Here is a 22638-nt window from a genome sequence, read left to right on the forward strand (position 1 = left end):
TGAGCCACTGGGGGACGGTGTGGACACTCGTGTCAGAGTGATCCTGCTTAGTGACGGTGGGGCTGGGCTGTTTACCCACCCGGCGTCATTCTGGCTTTCCAGAAAGCAGACAGGGCCCCGGGTGTCTGGGAGGTTGTCCCAGAAGGCCCTCGGGGTCCAGGCACTTGGTGAAGTTGCGGGTGGCCGTGTGGCCCTGCCCCATTCCCTGCCATGGGGTCTCCTGGTGTTGCACAGGATGCCTCCAGGGACCCAGACAGAATGCTGGAGGTACCCTCTGGGGGACCCCAGCAAAGGCGACTTTGAGACTCCTTGGTGCCCTTCTGAGCCTCAGTGACCCCATGTTAACACGGGAGAAGAACTGCGGCCCCTTCCCGGGCTCCTGGGGGGTGGGGGCGGGTTACAGGATTCTAAGAGCCACCCGTCCCAGGGCCTGGTTGACTCCCAAGCTCTCCAGGGCGGAACACAGGCCCGGCCGGGTGAGGGTTTGCCTTGTGGGCAGCAGGAGCCACAGAAGGTGCTGTGGGGGGAGCAGCACCCGCCGGGCTGGCCTTCCTGGGGGAGGGCGGCCACAGGTCCCGGCCAAACCCTGCTGTGTTCTTTCTCTTGCCTGGACTCCCTTGAAGCCCTATGGGTTGGGGCACATCCGATGGCTCAGAGTGGTCACTGGGGTTCACCTGGCACCTGAGCAACGCCACACAGTGGGGCCGGCCACAGCCAGGGCTCAAACACGGGTGCAATCCCCACTTCAGCACCCGGGACTGAGTTGAGGGACGGCCCCAGTGTCGCCCCTGTCGGCCCCGCCCCCCCAGCCCTATCCCACCCGTTTCCACCAGCTGCTGCGGCTGCTCTCTGCCCGGTGTTGTTTGGGTTTTAATTTTTGTGTTGCATTTAGAAAATTACCCGTAATTACAGCTTCGGAGAGGAAACGGCCTCGGAGTGCAGCCCCGGCTCCCCAGCTGTGGCCCGCCGCCCACGCACAGCTGGGGAGGGGCTGCAGGGGCCCCAGGCGCAGCTCCCGGCCCCCCACAAGACCCCTCTTGAATGGCAAGGATGTGGGAGGCCGCTGCCTCCTCCTATGGAGAGGAATAAATCCATCATTAGGAAAACCACGGCCGCCTTCTCCCCAGGACTGCGGCACCCGGGCCTCTCGAAGAATATTCATGGGCCCCCACCTCGGTCCTGGTGGGTGGGGGTCCCGGAGCTAGGGGCGGCACCGGCTGTCAAAAGATTACATGATGCACGATTTTTGTAACAGTGACAAGTCCAACCAAGGCCAATGTGGAAACAGTGATGCGGGGGAGGTGGCCCGGGAAGGCCTGGAGGAGGAAGGGGAGGGGGAAGGGCTGCGCAGGAGGAAGAACGGGGAGGAGTCGTTGTCCTCCCGGTGGTGACGAGAAGGAACTGTTGGTTGAAGGAGGAGCCAGAGGAGGCCAGGACAGGGGTCGGAGGAAACTCTCCAGGTGGAAGAAAGATAAGACTGTGGAAGATGTATGGAAGGATGGCGGGGTGGAGGGGAGAGGAGGTGCCCCCTCTGCGCAGACTCCCTGCTCCGTAAGCAGAGCTGCCTTCGGGCTCCCCCAGGACCACCCTGACCCGCGGGGCTGGTATTTGGAGGACTAGGCAGTGGCGACTCACCACTTACCCCTCCAAACCGACTCAGCTGCAGTCCCCGAGCAGCCACACGGGGGCGACATGGAGCCCACATAGAGGAGGCAAGGCTGGGATGCAGTCTTGACCCTGAGCAATCTTGGACTCTTAATCAATTACCAGATCTGCCCTGCCCAGGACGCTTGCCCAGCTGGGCACCTTTCCCGGTGCAACTTTCCTGTCATATCATTTTAACTCTGTAGAAGTGGGGAGATCCCTTTCCTCATGCATGGGGTCTTGGCCACTTCTCTTGTAACCAAAGATAGGTTCACAAGAGAAAAGCATATTGAATGTATTGAACATGTATTGAAATAAAAGTTTTCCGTGAGCTGGGAGACTTTGGAAATGAAGACCAAAGGCCCAGGAAAACTATTTGTATTCCTGCCTCCCCTGTAGAAACGTGATTGGACAAAATGGCAAACTACAGAGGGGTGAACCCCAGCAAGACCTCTGTTCACATTCTTCTTGGTCTCTGTATGGGCAGGACGCTTCTAGAAATGAGGGTCTTCTAGTTAGACGGAGAAGAGTGATCTAAGCCCCTCCCCTGCATGCTGGGGTTGAAACCAGAGCCTGAAGCAGCCAGGCAGGCACTGTACCACCCAGCCACACACCTAGCACCATCTTTTGGCTTAATGGCTTGCTTTAGAGGAGCAGGGTTCTAGTTCTATCACGTGCTTTGGGAAAGAGGAATTCTGCTTTCTATGACACTTGTCCAGAGAGAAAGAGGGAGATTGGGCAAAAGGTCTGAGACTTTGCTTCTGAGGCCTTCCAATCTCCTTTAGTGCAAAGAACTCAGCATTCCAGATATGCTTTGGGGCATCTCTTCTGAGCTCCAACACCAGCTCCCCACATGGCCATTCCTAGCAGATCCACACTTTCCTATGGCTCCCTATTGTTCTTGGAACAACTCTCAACTCCTCCCAGAAAGTGGTAGTCTTGTTCCGCTGCCGTCCCTGCCAGCACCTCCCTCCCTCAGCTCCAGGTTCACCTGTCTCCTCCCTCTGCCTCCAATACTTTGTGTGCCAGCCTCAGGATCTTTGCACCTGCTTCAAAGGCAATCTGAAACTTCTTCCAGATCTTTGAGATCCACGCCTCCGCTTTACCCTCCCCCCATTCTCCTCGCTTGCATGGGCGGGGACCCCTTTCTGTGCAGTCTCCTTTGGTATAGAGCGCGCGGCTGTTTCCCCGTCGTTGCTGGAGCCCAGGGCGCGTTCACCTTGCACTTTTCCGCAGGCGCCCAGGCTGTGTTTGGGAGATCCTTCCCCGGTTGCTATGGGAACCGCGCTAGTTGCCCCCGCCCGCAAGTAACTCCCCCAGCGCAGCTCTCGGAGCCGCGGGCGCCTCCGCCTCCTTCCCTCCGCCTCCGCCCTCCTCTGGGAGCCCTGCCGACCTCGCTGTCGCCTGTCCTCCCTCCCTCTCTCTGCCCAGCACGTGGCACTGCCTGAAATTATCCGATTGACTCGCCAGCTTTTGACTATCCGCCTCCCCCATCAGATTCTTCGCCCCACGAGTGGTAGCAACGTGTCCCGGCTGGGTCCCCAGAGTCTGGCACACTGTGGACGTTCAAAAAATGGTTGTAGGGTAGACGAAGACTCACGTCGAGCCAAGAAACTGTGGCTCACAGAGGGCTAGAGACCCGTCCAGGGGGTACAGGATCCTGGAGAGTCAGGAAGCCACGGGTGATAAATGGGGGTAGGAGGACCGTCGGCCTGGCCCCAGCCGTCACCAACGTGCTGTGATGGGTTAGCCACACCATCTCCATGCCTCGTTGGGAATAGTGGAAGGAGCGCTAATTATGATGGGGTGTCCTTGACACCTAAGCCCCCCATGGCCCTCCGTCTGCCTCGGGCTCCGCGTAGTGGTGCTGGCGGCTCCTCTGCCGACCGTCGGCCGGAGAGGCCCGCGGGAGAGGAAGCTGGGGGAGGGGGCGGCGGGCTGGACAGGAAATGGGAAGGACTGGCGTCCCTCCCCCCCAAGCCTGGGCCCCACGGGGAGGAGGCGGGGCTGGAGCCGGCCCTGCCCTTCCCTTCCTCTAGGTCTGTCTGGAACCCCGGCGGCTCCCGACTTCCCGCCTGCCAGACGGCCTCGGGTGGGGGTGGGGTATTGTCCAGTGCTAGGAGGTCGGCCTCTATGGAGGGTCAGATGGTGGTGGGTGACATCCAGGCGCGTTCTCTCTCGCGCGCGCACACACACGACACAGGAAATGTGAGCGCACAGCTCACACAATGCAGGTCCCAGGGAGCTGGCGATCCACCCACGCGCGGAGACACACATCCGCACACACTTGTGCACACAACCTGAGACTGGGCGATTTGGCCCCCTCCAAACTGCCTCGGACACAAACGCAACCGAGCCAGGGACAGCTGCGTGGATAGCTACCATTCACTTGGGTGTCTGCCAACCCCTAGACACCACGATACGCAGGTGAACTCACAGGAAACTCGGTTTACACACACCGTGGGCGTGCACAGGGAAAAAAGCATTCACGTGTCAGATATTCACGTGTCAAACATTCAGACGCTGAAACCCCAACTTTCCACGTACCCCTGCTACCCACACACACCCACCCGACCCGTTGGCTCACAGACCACCACTCATAACCACCAACCTGGGGGCATGCGCTGCCTCCCCACCTTCTACGCACATGCCCTGGGTCCAGGAGGGGGAATGGTGCACACTGTCTGCACCCCTCACTCCAGCGAGAGCAATTACAGGTGGAGTGTCCCCATTTACAGCTGGCAACACTGAGGCTGAGAAGCAGAGCCAGCGAACGGTCCCTCAGCACCTCTGTTGACACTGGTGGTGCTGTGAGACGGTGCAGGGTGGCTCACAGCGTGTATGTTAGGAACCTCAAAAATTTATGTCTGTTTGGAGCTAGGTCGCGTGTGGCTCAGTACGACCCCAAGGCTGCGATGTCATGCCCTGGGGTGATTGTAAGTAGCTGCCCCGGCCCTTTCCACGGCTGTCGGAAGCTGCAATTTAGCTTTGCGCGTCTCTGTGCAGCTGTGTGCCTGTGTACACGGTGACCTGTGTCTAGTTGTTCTGTTTCGGCCACTATTTAAGCTGTGCATACAGCAGAGTTTCGCTGGGCGAGCTGTGTGGGGTGGCCCCCACCCTTGCTGGGGGAGAGTCTCTGCGGGGGGCATACACGCAGTATGCCTGAAGCTTTATGGTCTGTCAGTTGTTGCAGCAGCTGTGCACTTTTGTCGTGTAGGGTGCTGTGTCTGAGAGTGTCGCTGCGACTGTGTGGCTGTGATCCTGGGTGTACAACAATTTGGGTGGCTAGTTCTAGCTGGTGTGTGTGTGTGTGTGTTTGTGTGTTAGCCGCGCCCCCACCCCCCCGCAGCGAGCACTGCGCGTGCGCGCCCGTCCCGCGGTCCCGGCGGCGGGACCCACCCGCGCGCCTGTCATTGCCCCTTTAAGAGCGGAGCCCGCGGGCGGCGGGCGGGGGCGCGCGCGGCAGGAGGAGGGGGCGCGCGCTTCCCGGAACAGCCCGCGCTGAGGGAAGAGAGGAAAAAAATAAAACCCGCGGCTGGAGCCGAAGCTGGAGTCACCGCTGCCGCCGCCGCGGCCGTCTGGAGCTCCCCCGCGCGGACGATGCCCGCGGTGCCCGCCCGGGGCTCGGGGCGGTGAGGCCCGGGGCGCGGGGTAGCTATGGCGACGGCGAGCGCGGCCCCCGGTGCCGCCTGACAGGTGTGGGCCCCGGCGGCGGCGGCGGCGCGGAGCAGCATGTACGCCAAGGGGGGCAAGGGCTCGGCCGTGCCCTCCGACAGCCAGGCCCGCGAGAAGTGAGTCCGGGGGCCGGGGGCGGGGCTCGGCGTCCGCGCCGCTCCCGCGGGCTCCGACGCGGACCGGCCCCGCACCGGGCACGTGGGCGCGGGCTGCTACGCGTGCGGAGCCCGGGCGCGCTCGAGGGGTCGCGAGAGACCCGAGGGGCGCGAGATTTGAGGGGGCGCGCGAGACCCGAGGGGCGCGAGATTTGCGCGGGCGCGCAACTTGCGTGGCCGCTCGAGACCCGAGGGGCTTGTGAGATAAGCGGGAGCGCGCGAGACTCGAGGGTCCTGAGGGGCTTCTCAGGGGCGCGGGAGATCCGAGGGGGGCGAGATTTGAGGGGCGTGCGAGACTCGAGGGGATGCCGGAGACCTGAGCTGCCGGAGGGGTCGCGAGATTTGCGGGGGGGTGGGCCCGCGAGACCCAAGGGCGCGAGATTTGAAGGGGCGCGCGAGATCCAAGCAGGACTTGAGGGTCTCGAGACCTCCCCGTGGGGCGAGGCTGGAGTACGCCAGGTTGCGCCCTCTGGGGACCAGGGTTTCCAGGTTGCGCCCTCTGGGGACCGGGGTTTCGTAGCTTCTCGCAGTCCCTCTCGGAAGTTTCCCGGGTGGGTGAGACTGGTCTCTCGGAACCCTGGCACCTTGGGAAAAGCTGGAAAGGAGAGGGGAGTCCTTGAGGGGTGCACAACCACCTGTCCAGCTCTGCTGGGGCAGCTGCGCTGGGCGGGGGCCTAGGTGCGTCCCTTGGGGTGGCCACACGGTTCAAGGTTCGGAAGCCTCCCAGAGCCACGGGGCTGAGCCCCTCCCCCAATGCCGCAGAGCCAGGGGCCACCCCTTGGTCTGGGCCGGTTTCTGAGCAATGGCTACCAGGTGCTCTCAGGCTGATAGAATCCCTGGGTGGGGAAGCAGCTGAGTGCCCCTGCAGCTAGGTTGCTGAGCTGGAGATCTGGCACTGCCCCATTCCTGTTCTGTGGCTCTGAGCTAGGGAGTGCCCCCAGCCAGGCTGACTTTCCTTCCCTGGTCAGTGCATTCTTTTTTAAGGGTTTGGGGAGCATTTGAAAGGTACTTGGAGCCATGACAGCAAGGGCACCCAGTCCTCTGCAGCACTGTGAAAGTGTCAAAAGTGAAGGGCCTGCCACAGTGTCGGCAGATTCACAGGATCCTAGAGGTTGGACACCTAGGGTAGCCTCCATGTGGAGTAGCCCACCTAAGCAGGAGAGGATGCTGAGTCATCAGGAAGGGGTCCCATGGAAGTCTCGGAGTGAGGATTGAAGCTTGGACAGTGAAGAGAAGCCCTGAATCCTGGCTGACTCTGTCCCACAAAGAGAAGGACACACACTCTGCCTAGTCTCTGGGTCACATTGGAGAAGTGGTTCTTTGGGCCAGAAGATGCTAGTCAGTGACCTCTCCCTTCAGGCCTGTCTTGCTCATCTGTGCAGTTAGGAAGCTGAGCTCCATTTGCAAGAAGCTTTAAACCCAAAGACTTTTTGAAACTGGCACCTGGCTGTTGCTGCTGGGTCTGAAGGTGACCACCCACCAGTGGGGATTTTTCACGTGTATATCAGATCTGCACTAGAATAGGTCTTGGGGTGTGTTGGTCGGCAAGGCAAACTTGACCCTGAAGAAGGCCACATCTTTAAGTCAGGTATTCAGTTACCATGGGACAGACACAGGGCTTGAAGAAGTTAGGGATAGCGAAGGTAGGAGAGGGAGGAGGCAGCAGATGGCAAAGCACATGCCAAGGCCCTGAGCTGGGAATAGGCACTGGAGCCCAGGGAGGCTTGTGTTTGCAGAAGTGCACTCAGGCCCCCTGAGCAGTGGGGCTGTGGAGGGTCAGGAAAGAGGCGGGCAGCACAGTTCTCTGGAAGACAGCCTTGAGCAAGGGAGGAGCTAAGAGAAGGGAGGGATCATAGGACTGAGGTGGGAGCGTGGGTTTGGGGTGGGTTCTTGACCCTGTCAGACATCCATTGGGGGAATGATGGTTCTTTGAACCTGTCTTTGTTCTGGGTTGGGGCTGGTAGAGGGATTTATCCCCAATTTTTACCCCTCTCCCTGGCCTGCCCCACAGAGGTGCTCAGAGGACGCCAGCATCAGGATTGACAATGCTTACAAGTGGCTCAGCACCTGGTGGGGAGGCTGAGGTTCCATCTTGAGCCAGAGCCACCCTGTGCTCACCCATTTCACCTGGAGGGTGTTGTGTGCGTTGCTCTGCTGCTGAAGAGAGTATGCAGATCAAATGGTCACATTCCTCAGCTCATGGATGGGGATGGGCCTGGGGTCCTTGGAGAGCAAGTGGCAAGTACCAACAGTCTAGCTTCTTGGCTGCAGGAAAGCTCTCAGAAGTGGGGGGGTGCCTCACTAGAGAGGGGGACTGGTAGCATAGCGCCTCAGTTCCTCATCTAGAATGTGGAGGGCCTGCCATTTGTAAATTTTTTTTTTTTTTGTACTGGGAATTGAACCCAGGGGTGCTCAATCTCTGAGCCCCATTCCCAGCCCTTTTTATATTTTATTTAGAGACAGAGTCTTACTAAGTCGCTTAGCACCTTGCCATGCTGTGGTTGGCTTTGAACTCTCCATCCTCCTGCCTCGGTTCCCCACACCACTGGGATTACAGGTGTGCACCACTGCACTGGCACCTTTTGGAATTCTTGGGACTGACTGAAGGCAGAGCACCCACACCAGCAGCCCTCACTCTAAGGAAATACCAGCTGTGGCCGAGCCACTTCCTGTCTCTGGGTCTTGATTTCCTCTTCCGTGAAGTGGGGTGAAGAGGGCTCCGCTGCCTCAGTCCCAGCATTGACTCAGTCCCTGACTCCCCAGCACTGGGTTCCCCTGCTCAGAGCCTCCCGCCTCCTGAAAAGTCCTTTCCTTCCTTCTCTCTCTGGTCCCCATACTGAGTCCAGTTGGGCTCCCCGTGGAGCCTTTGGGTCCTAAAAATGGACTGAGCGCCTGCTGGGTACCTCCTAGATGGTGGGGTCCCTACCTTGGCTCACGGTGGTGACCACAGAGTTCAAGGTTGCCGTGGTTAACTCTTACCCCTCAGGCATATCCTTGAGCCCTTTAGAGCTGCCAGGTAGGTTTAGAAGAGTCCCTTAAATGACAGCCAGGGTTGGTGTCCCTGGGTATCTTGTTTTCCTCTGAGTTTGGTTTTGAAATGGGCATGTGGACCTGGATAGTTAGATCACTGCGTCAGAGCAAAAGAGGGTCTTTAGAAAGGAGCCTGAGACGAAGCCCTCCAACTGGGGAAGAAAAGCCAGGGGTGGGATTGGTGACGAGGTGCTGCTGAAGGTCAGGCCCCTTGGGCTAGCAGAGGGGAGGGAGGACTCCAGTTGGAGGGTTGGAAGGTCACTTTGGGAGCTGCAGTGGGATTTGGTGATGGATTGAAGGAAGACACAGTCTTTGGAGTAGAGGGCGTTTCTCAGCCCCTAACAGAGCGTACGTCCAAGGGGATGCTGGGTAGGGGCCCCCATTATGGTAACTCTTGATAATTAAAAAAATTCTCTATAATTGTGGTAGTTCTGGGTAATTATGGTGGTGGTTGGTGGCCCATTTCTGTCCACAAGGCGGTAATGCTGTGTGCACCATGTCTGCATGCCTGGCCAGCCCTGTGCCTGTGGCTCAGGGTCACTCCTCCCTCAGGGGATGAGGAGCTGCCCCTGGGGCTTCCCCTCTCCTGGGCCTCCAGTGCTCCTCCTGTCTATCTGCCCTGGGTGGCCACCCCTGGGTGGGGCAGGGCTCTCAGGTCTTGGAGCCAGTCCTGGGAGTAGCTGCGGATTTGGATCCCGCACCAGGACCCTTGAGACCTGAGCCAGTGAGTCCCCTGCCCCTCAAAACACATTTTAGAGGGTCTGCAGCAGTGAGCAGAGCGCTGGGTCAGATGGCGAGAAACAGGATGATGGGGAGATGGAGCAGAATCGCGGTCAGGTGTCCCAGGGAAGCCTCTGATGGTGACCCTGGAGTCTGGTGGAAGTGCCCCCGGGAGGTGGCAGCCTGCACGAAGGCCCTGGGGCAGGAAGCAGCCAGTTTATGTAGTGGGGGGCTCTGGAGGGTCTGAATAGCAGTGGCTGGGGAGCACAGAGGTGCCAGGGAGGAGCAGCCCCTGCTGGAGTTCTGCCACAATCCCTGTGAGAGACCTGGGCTGGGGGTGTGGGCGGGACACAGGGGGCTTCCCTCAGGTTTGGTTACTTGCAGCAGGGGTCTCGTCATGTGACCCAGGCTGTCCCTGCCCTTGTCTTGAGCCTTCCTGCTGCAGCCTTCTGATCAGCTGGGACTACGGGCCACCACGCCTGCTTTGGTTTTGTCTTTAATGTAGTAAATGCAGTGTGTTGGGGTACAGCCGAGGGGAGCCCAGTGGACACCTGGTCCAGGCCTGGGCTCCTTTGAATTGAGTGGAAGGAGTCGCAGTGGGCAGCTGGCAGAGGCAGACACAATGACGGGGACGGGGCAGGTGGTGGGGAGGAGTGCGGGGCTGCCGGCCGGGCCTCTGGCTGCCAGGTGGAGAGTGGAAGCCTGAGTGGAGTGGGGACCGGGCTGGAGGTGGGTCCTAGCTGTTTGGGAGCGTCACCAGATGTCTTCAGATCAGGAAGGGAAGCCACCAGGGAGAGGGGAGGATGTGGCCTGGGGTGGAGCAGGCAGGGCGTGGAGGCGCTAGAGGATGCAGGGTGGGCAGGGGGCTCTGGGGCCTCTGGGCTGTGGGACAGTGTGTGGAAAGGGGATGGAGAAGGATATCTAGGAATGCTCAGTGGACCTGCTGATGACAAGGTCACTTCCTTAGGAATATCTTGAGACCCCAGGAGAGCGTGTGCTCCTGGGGTGTGTGTGGTGGAATGCGGCCACGGCAGGACCTGTCCCCATGCTGTCCTGCTGCCCCTTCCTGCACCTCCCGGGCAGACTCCCTGGGCCCCCCCAGCCCTTGTCTTTCTGTCCATCTCTGCATCTCGCCACCCGCAGCCTTTGTGCCCCCTGCTCTGATGCCCAGAGCCAGGCCTGTAGGCCTCGAGCCTTGAGGGCCGAGGAGGGTGGGGTGGCGGGAGCTCCCCAGTCTGGTGGGCTCCCCACAGACCTCCCCCGTTGGCCATTGCGGGCATCCTCCACTGACGGGAGTGGGTCTGTCAGATGCTGGCTGCTTATGAAGGCTCAGGAAGCCTCTAGAAGTAAGTTGGCTGATAACCCTCGAGGCCAAGATGCCAAGGTGACCGGTCGGAGCAAGGGTAGACATAGAAATGGGGTGCCAAGTCAGAATCTGGGCCTGGAGGTGCTTTTGAGTGGGGTAATGATGTGACAGTGACTGCGGCCTGTCTGGGGGACCACACACTGGGACATGTCCCCTCTGTCCCATCCCTGCACCTTAGGTAGCCATCACCACCCACTAGGAGAGGTGTGAGCTGCAGAGACCCTCCAGGCCCTGCGCCAGGTCCACCCCGACCTGAGACAGAGTGTCCTTTGCTGGCCTCTGCCCTTTTCTGCCTCCCCGCCACCTGCCTTCCCTGCTCCTCCAGGAGTCTGGGGCTGGAGGCCTCTCCTCATGTTTGCTGGTTATTGGGGGAACAGACAGATGGATGGAGAAAGGACAAGGGTCCAGGGCAGGCCAGAACTCGAGAGGGGAGCCCCCACATTCATTTCCTAGTAGTTGGGCCTTGGCAGAAGCGCTGGAGCTGGGGTGGGACTGAGTAGATGGGGTACGTGGGGGGAGTGCAGGGACATGAGGTGGAACTCAGAGCGAGGCCAGGAGGGCCGCGAGACTGCAGAGCATGAGTCAAGGGAAGGTTATTTTAGGATGGGGCTGTCGGCCAGGGAGGGCGGCCGCCGAGTGGGGGAGCAGACAGCTGAGGCTGCTGGGAGGCCTGCGGCCAGCCGCCTCCTGTCCCTGCCCACCCTGATGGCGTGGGGAGGCCATGAGGGCCGGGACTGGGAGTGGGAGGACCCTGAGGTACCCAGGGAGTCAGGAGGGTCTGGAGCCCGGGGATTAGGTGACACTGGGAGCAGGGGTGGGGCCCCCTGTCCCTACTGAACCTACTGTGGAAGGTGGCCTGGGAAGCCAGTGAGTGACCTGGCTTCCTTTTGTGACCTGCAGAGGGCAGTGCTGGGGCCATGTGTCTGGGTGAATAGTGGCCCAACCCTTGTTTTCAGGGTGAGCAGTGACTGAGGAAGAGTCCAGGTCTCCCTGCTGGGGACCCGTGCAGGACACTGGGTGTCAGAGTAGCACCATAGTGAACCTGCGCACCTCTGGCTCTGGCTCTGCGGGAGAGTCAGGACTGTCTTGTTTGGGAGTCGGCAGAAAAGTTGCAGCCACCTCCTGCTGCTGACCCCGAGGGAGGGGAGGGGACCCAGGGACACCAGGGAGTGGGAGCCTTCCTGGCAGGCACAGCTGGGATGGGGTAGGTAGTGTGGTCCTGGGCACGTGACACAGCTGCCCACCCAGAGTCGCTCCCTGGTGCCCCATCAGGAGAAGCATCTGGAAGCCTGTTCCTGGGTGGCAGTACCCCAGGGCCTAGGTCACCTGGGTGTCAGTGTTGGTAGGATGGGGTGGGGCTTGGTCCACGAGGGCGTGCTGAACTGAGCCAAACTGGGCCTCGAGTTGAGGGGGGGCGATGCCCGGGGATCCTGCAGGTTGGGTGTCGATGGACCCTAGGAATTGGCTGAGCTGAGCAAGAGGGTTGAGGACGCCATCTTCTGGGAGGGATAGAGGGATGGGGACACAGCAGGGGGGTGGGCTTGGGGAGATACTGGCCATGGGCCCTGCCCACCTCGCCCGCCCTCCCCGCAGGCTGGCGCTGTACGTGTACGAGTACCTGCTGCACGTTGGTGCCCAGAAGTCAGCCCAGACCTTTCTGTCAGAGGTGAGCCACACGCCAGCCTGGCCTTTCCCTCTGCCACACCCGGGGTCCTCTGCCCTGATTCCACTGGGGCATCAGTTGGGATGGCTCCTTCGGTGGCCCAGGGAACCGAGGGCAAGGATGGGGTCAGGAACGTGAGCTGGCATCCATCCCGGCCTGTGGCCCTGGATCCCTGTGTCCACCTCAGTGGCTCTGGTTGGCTGGCTTGCCCCCTTGCTCTGATCTGGTGGCCCCCCAGCCCCAAATGCCCGGGCTCCGTGGGCAGGGTGGCGGGAGGTTGGCCTGGGCCGCAGCCTCTCAGCCGCCTCCCCTCTTCCCTGCAGATCCGATGGGAGAAGAACATCACGCTCGGGGAGCCCCCAGGGTTCCTGCATTCCTGGTGGTGGTGCGTGTGGTGCTGCTGGGGGCAGAGAGGGGACAGGGACCAACGGGATGTGGCGCAGTCATCGTCCCCTCTGCTGCCCACAGTGTGTTCTGGGATCTGTACTGCGCAGCGCCAGACCGCAGAGAGGCGTGCGAGCACCCGGGCGAGGCCAAGGCCTTCCAGGACTACGTGAGTACTGTCCCGGCGGGGGTGGGCACGCCTGGGCTCTGTGGGCCTGGGGGGACCTGGAACCTTGTCCCTGCGCAACCCCTTCCACTGCAGCCAGCTCCTGAGGGTCCTGTAGCCCCCCCCAGGGTGTGCTGCACTTCCTGCCTCCCTGCTCAGCTGGGTGGGGTGGGCGCCAGCCTGTCCCTGCCACCCCAGACTCTGGGAGCACATGTGCTAGTAGGGGAGGCAGTGGGGCCCTGTCCCCACAAGCTCTAGAGGTCATCATCAGGGCACTTCCTGGCCCCTACGGCGTGGGCTCCACCTCTTGGCGTGTTTCCGGTTGGGTTGTGGGGCTCCGATGCCTGTCTGCAGAGGAGGCTGAGGCGTATCTTGTCATTATGGGGCTGTGGATCTGAGGATGTGCCCTCACTGGCTGGTGGCTGGGGACAGTGCAGCTGACCTCCCATCCACGCTGGGGGACTTCGCTGCAGGGTGGAGCTCAATGCTTAGCTCCTCAGGTCCCTGAAGCCACCTGGAGCACACTCCACATGGAAGCAGGGCCATACTGATGGCCTCCCAGCATCACTGTCACCTACCGAGACTCTTAGTGCCCCTGTGCGGTACCCCTAACTCTGCCGGGGGAGTGGGTGGAGGGAGGGTGCCTGTCCTCCGCAGTGGTGCTGCAGCCCCCCCTGCTCCCGCTGGGGTCTAGCAGCCTCCCCAGGGGCCTTCTGATCCGCCACTCGGCAGAAGGCACAGGCCGGTTTCCATGGCAGCACCAGCATTGGGAGCAGCTTGGGCCAGGAGACGGGGGTGGGGGCTCCCCAGGCCTGGGTGAGGGTCTCTGCGGCCAGGGGCTGGGTGCGTGACTGCCAGACTGCCACCCTCCGCTGTAACGGGGCGTCCTATGTGAGCTCCCAAGGGGGCCCCATCCTCCCTGCCCGAGTGAGGATTCTGTGTGCCCCTCCCTGCTCCAGGGCTCCCCAGCCGACCTTGGCGTCTCCAGGAAACGCTAGCGTGCCCAGCCCGTCGTCATGACAACACGGGCAGGGCTCTGGCGCCTCTTTGCCTCTTTGGGATGATTGACGTGGGGGGTCTGGCTCGCTGGGGCTACCAGCTAGGAAGGCAGGCGAATCAGCCCAAGATTAACCCCTCAGGGCCTAGGAGTTGGGGGCACAGGTGCCACCCACCCCCTCACCTTGGGGTCTGTGGTCTGGGCCCAGCCAGAGTCCACCTCCCCTCCCTTCCTAGCTGGGCCTCCCAACCTGGATTGCCCAGGTGTCCCCTGGGGGGAGAGGGGGGCCTGGCTTCCTGGGGCTGGACTGACCCAGGGGAGGTGCCCCCTGGCAGCCCGAGTGTGCTGAGCATGCAGAGCCCTGAGGTCCCAGAGGCAAGCTGGCAATTTGGAACTGGAAACCCGAGACGAGTTGGGGGCTGAGGCCGTGACCCTCCTCAGATCACGTGGCTTTCCAGTGATTTGTCGGGGGCTCTGGGAAGCTCTCGTAGCCACATGCACTTGGAGAGGCGCCCACTTCCCCCTCCACTCGCCAGGCCTTAGCTGAGCCCTGAGGCTGCCCTTTTGAGAAGGGGCAGGAAGGGACCAGCTGTGGCCCACAGAGTGAGGGTGAACCAGAGACCCCGCTCCTAGCCGGCCAGTCAGGGCCAGCAGACAAAGCACCTTCCTCTCCGCACCCAAGGGGCTGCAGGGCCACAGGGCCAGAGCACCCTGTGTGCCAACTTGTGCCTGCCCCAGGGACAGGGCACCCCTTTCTCTGGGGGTTTTGACCTGGTGGAGGAGGGGGATGTGGGCAGATAAGGGCCAAGCAGCCAAGAGGGGAGACCTGCTTGCTCAGGGACTCAGGTGCTGGCCTCCCAAGCCCTCCTCCCTTGTCCCCTTCTCCACATCTGGTCCTCGGGCTGCGGAGACAGACTGGTCTGGAACTCGAGCTGATTAGGAACTGGCCTGTCAGCCTGTCCTCTGCCAGCTTAGGGCCTGCCCAGAAACCTCAACCTCACAGACACAGGAGCCCTCATCTCTAGCACCCCTTCTTCTCCCCTCCCCACCTAAGGAGCCTCCGAATGCCTGGGGACCCCACCCTAGTCCTGCTCTTCCTCCTCCATCCTGGGGGAAGAGATTGGCGGGGGGGGGGGGGGGGGGTCTGCATAGCAGTTGCTAGGAGCCTCCAGGACCTGGTTGGACTTTGTGTGTGCTGGGGTGTTGGGGAAGGGCTTAGGGGCCCGAGTTGCCCTGCCAGTCAGGAGGATAGATAGGGCCAGTTGGGTGGACTTGGAGAGCAGGGCCAGCCCGGGGCCACCCTGTCCAGACGCCTTTGCTACTGAATGAGGCCCTCACTGGGCTCTGGGACAGCGGAATCCTCAAGTGGAACCTCACTGAAGGCTGGGACCACTTTGCAGCGACGCTTAGCTGGGGTGGGGCTGGGGCAGCTGCTCTTCCCTCACTTGGACCCCCCCAGACTCTCCGTGGGCTGACAGTGTCAGCTAGACTGGGTTCAAGTCCAAACTTGATCACCTACAGCTGCCTGTCCCATGGCCACCTGCATGTAGGAGGGGAAGACACCCTGTGCAGGAAATGTCCTGACCTGGCCCTCACTGTGTCTCCCATCCCCGCAGAGTGCCGCAGCGGCCCCCAGCCCGGTGATGGGGAGCATGGCTCCCAGTGATGCAATGGCCGCAGGCCCCATGGCGCCCGGATTCTTCCAGGTATGGCCAGGCCTGGGACTCCTTTTCCCCCAACCCTGGGTGGGCATGTATCTGAGGCGGGGTCGAGGGTCAGGGTACCTGTTCTGGACTTGGCAGAGCCAGCAAGGGGGGGACCTAGGTGCGATGGTGGGAAGGGGACTGTCTGCACAAAGGAGCCCAAGGTGGTTGGGATGCAGTGTCCACCAGTGGGCCTAGTGACCACCAGTGACACAAGTCCCACCCATGACCCTTCCAGCAGGGCTCCGTGCTATAGGCTGGCTCACCCCCCTGCCTCCATGGAGTCCCCTCCCGCAACCCACCTGGTTCTGTCCTCTTAGGGCCCCTTTGGCTCCCAGCCACCCCCCCACAACCCCAACGCCCCTATGATGGGGCCTCACAGCCAGGTAAGGACCTGTGGCCCTGCCCAGCCACGCACAGGCGCACACACACCTCCCCCTCCCCCAGTGCGCTGTCTAGTCCAACGACCACGTTTTTTTGTTAGCTAGAGGAGGGGCCTGTCCAGATTGGGGGTCTAGGCATAGGAGGGACTGGGGAGCTTTGGGGGAGGAGGGTGGAGGTGGCGCTGATCCCCCACCCACCTCTTCCAGCCCTTCATGTCACCGCGGTTCCCAGGGGGCCCCCGGCCCACCCTGAGGATGCCAAGTCAGGTGAGAGAGGGATGAGGGGAGGGGGCAGCAGTGGGCCAGGGCGGGGGCACCCCACTCAGTGCAGCCGTGCCCCTTCGCAGCCTCCTGTGGGCCTCGCAGGCTCCCAGCCCCTCCTCCCTGGCGCCATGGACCCCTCCCCGCGCACTCCTGGTGAGTAGGGAAGCTCTCAGGACCCGACTCCCAGCGTCCCCACCTGGCTGCCTCACAGTGCACACCCACATTCGCGTCCACACTGGGGAATGGCCCAGATCTGAGCCCCTTCTTTCTGCTCCCACCCCAGGGCACCCCAGTATGGGCGGCCCGATGCAGCGGGTGACGCCTCCCCGGGGCGTGGCCAGCGTTGGGCCCCAGGTAAGGGCCAGCGGAGATGGGGTGAACCTGAGGGGCTGTCCCTCGGCGGTGCTGCCCTTCACAGCTCCTTTGCTTTCACAGGGTTACGGAGGTAGCATGAGACCCCCGCCCAACTCCCTTGCTGGCCCAGGTCTGCCTGCCATGAACATGTAAGGCCCTGAGTGTGTCCCCAAGCATGTGTCCACCCGAGTAAAGGGGCAGTATCTGCAATGGCAGGACAGCCTAGATGGTGCTAGTCCATTGGCACTGTTTAGGTGGGAAACCGAGGCCCAAGCAGCAGCCAGACCCTAGTTAGTGGTTGGAATTTGAGCCCGGGGAATTGGCCCAGGTGACTACCTCTCAGGCCACCTATGAGTCCTCTCTGGAGGCAGATAAGAGCAGGGTGGGATGGGTGACTGCTGTGCCATCCTGGCCTAGCCCCAGGGTCTATCACCATCTCTTCCAGGGGCCCAGGAGTGCGAGGCCCTTGGGCCAGCCCCAGTGGTAACTCGGTGAGTCGGGCAGGGTGGGTGTGTTGGGTGGTGGGGTGCACGGGGTGGTGGACCTGCAGGGCAGAGGCGAGGAGCCTGCCCATGCCAGCTACTCACAGCTGCTCCTGTCCCCAGATTCCCTACTCCTCCTCATCCCCCGGCAGCTACACGGTGAGTCGGGGTGAAGTTGGGCAATATGCAGGCTGGGGCGCGGGCTGGCAGCCAGGGGCCTTTCTCACGGGCCTCTCCCTCTGTGTGCAGGGACCCCCAGGAGGAGGTGGACCCCCTGGAACACCCATTATGCCCAGCCCTGGAGGTATGGCCTGGGCGGTGACCGGGGCCGGTGCATGGGGGAAAAGCCCATTCACACCCCACCGATCGTGGCCCTGCTGTCCCTCCAGACTCCACGAACTCCAGCGAGAACATGTACACCATCATGAACCCCATCGGGCCGGGCGCCGGTAGAGCTAACGTGAGTGGGGGTGCGGAGCTAGGATCCTAGCTGGGGGTGACCCCGTGGGGGGAAGTGATGAGGTCGGTCAGGCCCATGCTGCTCTGTCCCCACAGTTCCCTCTCGGCCCTGGCCCGGAGGGCCCCATGGCCGCCATGAGCGCGATGGAACCGCACCACGTGAACGGATCCCTGGGTGAGTGGCACGGGCCCCGCCCCTGCCGAGCCACTCCGTGGGCCTCGAGCGCCCCCTGGCGGCGGCAGCCCTCCCACCCGCGGGAGCTGTTGAGGCTTCTGGGCCGTGTCCCGGGCCGGGCGCATCCCGCCTTTAAACCACTGTCGCCCCAATCCGGAGGCCCTGCACATGCCCTTTCTGGGGACCCAACGGAGTGCGTCGTCCGGGGCTGGGGGAGGCTTGGGGAGGGCCGCGGGCCGCAAGCTCCGGGCGCGGGTGGGGAAGCGGCGGCTCCGGAGTCCAGAGGCTGGCGCAGGCGCGTCTGAACCCCGTGTCGGTCTGTCGTTCTCAGGCTCGGGCGACATGGACGGGTTGCCGAAGGTGAGGGCTGCGCTCCTGCAGGGGGCGAACCGGGCGGAGGTCTTGGGTGGGGGCGGGCAGGGATTCGGCGCTGACGGTGGCCGCCCCTAGAGCTCCCCCGGTGCCGTGGCCGGCCTGAGCAACGCCCCGGGCACCCCGCGGGACGACGGCGAGATGGCGGCCGCCGGGACCTTCCTGCACCCGTTCCCGAGCGAAAGCGTAAGCGACTGCGTCGACTCTCCCCCCGCGGCGGCGTCGGGCCGGAGGGGCCTGGCGGGCAGGCCCCGGCGGGGCGGCCGGGGGGCCAGAGCAAGACCGTGACCGCGGCGGGCCAGGTGGGGGGGGCGGCCGCGGCATCCTTTCCTCCACTCCCCGCCCACTCCCGCCCCTGCCCTCCCCCAAGAGCCCCAGGACGGCCTCCCCCTGCATCCCGCCCTGCTCCGCCCCGCCCCTCCCCGGGTCGGCCCTGCTCTTCCCTGTCTCCCTTCCTCCTGGGGGGAGGTGGGGGAGGGTCCCAGCCGAGGCCAGAACTGAGCCCGCCCCCGCGCGCCGCCTCCTCTCTCTGCAGTACTCCCCAGGGATGACCATGAGCGTGTGATGGGGCTGCGGCCCCAGCCCTCTGCCCACCTCGGCTTCTGCTCAGTGCCCCTACCCGGGGCGAGGGTCTGAGGTCACACCTCTGGCACCTGGACACCTGGCCAACCAGGCTTGGACAGCTGGGAGGCCCCACAGGACTTTCTCATTTTATAAAAACGCAAGGACCTCAGAGACGTTGTTTCCCGCGTGGGCCCTTCCCGCGGCTCGCAATTCATCAGAGGGAGGCTCCTTGGTGGCCCCCTCTCCCCAGGACAGCAAGGGTGGACCCTTCCAATAAATGTAACTGGTTTTGGTTTTTGGTAGCCGGGTCTGGATTCTCACTTGGGCCTGGACCTGCAGCCACATCCTCCACCCTGCTGTTCTGCCACCCCCCGCGGCTGGGAGGTTCCTGGGAATTGGGACAATAACTGTGAGGAGTGGGTAGGAGGTTGACCAGCTAAAAAGAGGGTGGGGTAGAAGCTAGGTGTCTAGCTGATGCTGGACAGGTTTGGGGTGACCATCGGACACACCACACAGGTGGAGGTTTGTTTGATAGGGGCATTGACTTTATTGTCTCTGCGGGACCTCGAAAGGATGGACCCAGAGGGGTGAGAGGAGGGGCTGGGGGTCTGCAACTGCAGCTTCAAGCTGTGGGCATCTGGGGTGCCTCTGCCTGTGGGTGCCCATTGGCATCGCCGGTGTAGCCGTTGGGGGCAATGGGCGCTGGTCCTTTCTTGCAAGGCAGAGGGCAGGCGGTAGCCACAGAACCGACTCGCTTGACGCCCAGGCCTGCGCGCTCCATCTTGTGCTCCAGGAGCATGTGGTTTTGAGGGGGGAGCCCCACACAGGCCCTGGGGAACAGGGCTGGGGTCAGCAGGGCCAAACCTCCAGACTGGTAACCTCTGCAGCCTCCAGCCCCTTAGCCCTGTGCACAGCCCCATGAGTGGATATGTGTGCTGTGGGTGGGAGCCTCGGGACCCAGCGCACCTGAGGATGTTCTCTATGCAGCTGCGCTGGCGGAAAAGCGCATTGACCACCGGGCTGCCTGGGGGCACAAGTGGAGCCTTGAAGAGGAAACTGAGGAGTGATAGCACAGGGTGGAAGCCCTGTGGCTCTGGGTCTGTGTTGGTGGTGAAGCTCACGCGCTGGCACAGCTCCGTGAGCAGTGCCAGGTCCAGCATGATGGGCGCTGCCAGCAGCGAATCCTGTGGGGTGAGCGGGTCAGGAGGCTGTGGGGCGGGTGGGGCTTCCTATTCGGCTCCGCCCACCGTCTCTCCCACTGTACCTCACAAGTATTGTGCAGCACCAGTGTATTGGTTCCACCAAGCATCAGCTCCGATGTATACTCGTCCAGCGCACGCTTGCTGTCACCCACATAGGGCACATATTTGATGACCACCTAGGGTGCAATACCAGGTCGCAAGGGCCCCTGCCACCTCCAGCCAGAAGCCCCCCACCTGGCTCTTGTGGACCCCTACGCACGCAATGGTCAGGCGCCTCTCCTGGAGCGTACAGCACTGGGTTACTCTGCACCATGTCGTCTACCACGCTGCTCTTGGACACCTCCTTTGAGCGGAACTGCTGGGGCGCTGAGAGGTTCTGCCCGTCATTGTTGCCCAGGTGGTTGTAACTCACGATGGACATGGTCTGGTCAAAAGAGGTGGCACTGAAGCCCTAGGCCCTGCAGGGAACTAGGTAGGTCCTTCGAGTCCAGGTTCCTTTCCTGCATTTTTCACCTCCCCAGAGAGACTTACCTTGAGGCCAGAGCCAATGAGGAAGTCCACGAGCACAGACTTGACCTTGGTCTGGCCTGATTTGAAGTCATCTCCACCCACAAACACACGATGCTGCGCCGCCAGCTCAAGCGCACCGGGCACCAGTGTGTTCTGCGGGGATCCATTGAGGAAGGCGCAGCCCTCCAGGATGCTGGCCACCGCAAAGAGCGTGGATGGTGACACCTCTCCGCCAAGCTGCGGGTGTGGGTGGGCAGTCAGCAAGAGGGGGTCCAAGGAACTGGCCCTGACCTACTGCACCCTGGCATGTGCCCACCTGGATGGTGTGCAGCAGGTTCTCGGCTGTGTCGTTGAGACCAGGAACCACTTCGCAGAAGCGCTCTGTGTTCGCTGTCCACAGCACGATGACCTTATCCAGCCCGGCGCTGGATCGGAAGTCGCGGATGTCCCTGCGGATCTGGTCCAACTGCAGGGAGGGTGAAGGAAGGCTAGCGGGGAGGTTGTACAAACCCCACGGTTTGTAGAAGCGTGGGCCACTCAGTTCTCCAAAGTACTAAGTGGGGCCTGGGTGCCCAGGATAGGAGCATGAGGCAAAAGGGAGTGAACAGGTGGCAGGGAACAGGGATGCGGGATGAGGCAACACCTGCTGTGCGCGTGTGCCCGGGATGAGGTTGTCAGCACGCGCATTTTGGTTGGCCGCGATGAACTCGGGGATGTAGACCGAGGGCCGTGGACGCAAGGCCTCCATGTGCGGCCACAGTTGCTCCTGAAGGCCCCAATCCAGTACCTTCGCGCGCCGCATAGCCTCAGCCAGGTTCAGCGACGAGATATCCCAGCCTGCGGGGGACCCTCACGCTTGGCCCAGCCCTGATCCCCAGGTGCTCCAGACCCCACCTCCCATCCCGCCCAGGGCTCCGCCCACCATCAAACACCAGGTCGTTGGGCGACACCATGGGCAGCAGCGCACTGAAGGGCACGAACACCTCCTGGCCCTCAGCATCCAGACCCAGGTTCACGGTACCGGCCTGAGTCAGAGAGCCGTAGTAGTTGGCTTCCTGGGTGGGTGGGGGGAACCAGACACAGCGGGGTAAGGCGCAGGCGTGGCGAGAGGGGGGCCCACGGCCTGCCCGGGGCCCCGCCCCGGCCCTCAAACTCCGCCCTGCCCTCCTGCGCTTTCAGCTCCAGGCTCCAGGCCGGGGCGGAAGCCTCTCCTCCCCAGCGAGTTCCCGGAGCCGGCCATGCCTAAGGCTCCGCCCCCACGAGGCTCCTGCGGCTCTCCGCCCACCTTCTGGAACGCCCAAGGAGGTCCGCGGCAGCCAGGCTCCGCCCCCAGCAGGCCCCCTCCCCGGAGGAGCCCGCCTCCCGAGGCCCCGCCCCCGCCCGCAGGAACTCCGACCCAGCCCCCCTCCGCGGCCGGGCCTCCCCGGCCCCCCACCTTGCGACCAGCGCGCGTGGGCCAGGACAGGCGCAGTCGGTTGGCCAGCACGGCGGCGGTCAGCGTGGAGCCGTTGTTCCCGCCCCAGCCGACGAGCATGACCCCGAGCCGGGGCACCTGCCGGGCAGTCCGGAAGGTGAAGCGCGTGGACGTGGGGCGCACCTGGGGGCAGGCGGCGTCGTAAGACTGGGGCCCCAGCCTCTTCTCCCCTCAAGGCAGGGAAAGGGTTGGGGATGTTGGACAATCCCCCGCCATCATCTCCCTGGTGTCCCCAACCCAAGGCTCCTGGACCCCTCGCCCACCTTGAGGACACCGCCCTCACGGCTGACGCGCGTCGTCCGGTACTCGTACTGAGCCTCGATGGCCTCGGGGCTGTAGACCACGTCCGGGCTCTCGACCACGAACTGGGGGGCTGCCTCCATCGCGGCGACCTGGGGCCCGGGTTAGCAGAGGGTCAGCGGGGACCCCAGGTGACCGGCCCAAGCCGGCCTGGGTCCTCAAGAAGCCCCCAATCCGTCCAAGACCTCGCTCACCTCCGAGGAGTCAGCTCCGACAGCGGCGGCGGACAGCGCGGGCTCCGGGGCGGCCTCGGGAGAAAAGCGCCGCGGCCCCGCCCCCCGCCCCGCCCCCGCTTGCGCCTTGTTGGGGAGGGGCGCGACGGCGGGAGCAGGGGTTCTAGGCCGAACTGTCGAGGCCCGGTCTGGCCGGAAGCGGCCGGGTCACCACTGGGCGGCATTGGTTCTCTTCTCTAGGGGTCCTCTGGACACGCAGCCGCTTATTCCCATTTTACAAAAGAGGACCATGGGGCTACAATGGAGCCCCAGACCCCGGCCACAAGCTGGAGGATGGGGCTGCGCAGGGAGGCTGCGGCTGTGGAGGGAGGGGCCCGGGTCTGCGGTACTGCCCGGGAAACAGACCTCGAAGCCAGGCCCTCC

General features: G+C 62.9%; 2 protein-coding genes across 7 annotated transcripts; one reads left to right on the top strand and one right to left on the bottom strand.

Annotated features, from left to right (window-relative positions):
• Positions 1-4998: 4998 nt before the first annotated feature.
• On the top strand, positions 4999-18858 carry Ssbp4 (single stranded DNA binding protein 4). 6 transcript variants are annotated; one of them, XM_078037872.1, is made up of 18 exons: positions 5001-5435; positions 12184-12256; positions 12577-12638; positions 12722-12806; positions 15417-15506; positions 15824-15889; positions 16094-16153; positions 16234-16303; positions 16434-16504; positions 16586-16653; positions 16950-16995; positions 17110-17145; positions 17236-17290; positions 17376-17446; positions 17542-17620; positions 17952-17980; positions 18071-18178; positions 18528-18858. In XM_078037872.1, the coding sequence occupies exons 1-18, from the start codon at positions 5377-5379 to the stop codon at positions 18555-18557; spliced, it is 1158 nt and encodes a 385-aa protein (XP_077893998.1). In that variant the 5' UTR covers positions 5001-5376; the 3' UTR covers positions 18558-18858. The 6 variants fall into 6 exon arrangements, with proteins under 6 accessions (XP_077893993.1, XP_077893998.1, XP_077893996.1 ...); XM_078037870.1 differs by lacking the exon at positions 15824-15889 and having other exon boundaries at positions 18071-18294; XM_078037871.1 differs by lacking the exon at positions 15824-15889 and having other exon boundaries at positions 5003-5435.
• A 221-nt stretch (positions 18859-19079) lies between these two features.
• Positions 19080-22393, bottom strand: Isyna1 (inositol-3-phosphate synthase 1). Its single transcript, XM_078037866.1, has 11 exons — positions 22237-22393; positions 22006-22134; positions 21704-21865; positions 21191-21323; positions 20912-21105; positions 20585-20734; positions 20290-20505; positions 20018-20182; positions 19821-19934; positions 19523-19740; positions 19080-19386 (listed from the first exon to the last, which is right to left on the bottom strand). The coding sequence occupies exons 2-11, from the start codon at positions 22123-22125 to the stop codon at positions 19179-19181; spliced, it is 1680 nt and encodes a 559-aa protein (XP_077893992.1). The 5' UTR covers positions 22126-22134; positions 22237-22393; the 3' UTR covers positions 19080-19178.
• Between the last annotated feature and the right edge of the window lie 245 nt (positions 22394-22638).

Source organism: Ictidomys tridecemlineatus, chromosome 2 (assembly GCF_052094955.1).
Source record: "Ictidomys tridecemlineatus isolate mIctTri1 chromosome 2, mIctTri1.hap1, whole genome shotgun sequence".
In the NCBI taxonomy this organism is placed as follows: domain Eukaryota; kingdom Metazoa; phylum Chordata; class Mammalia; order Rodentia; family Sciuridae; genus Ictidomys; species Ictidomys tridecemlineatus.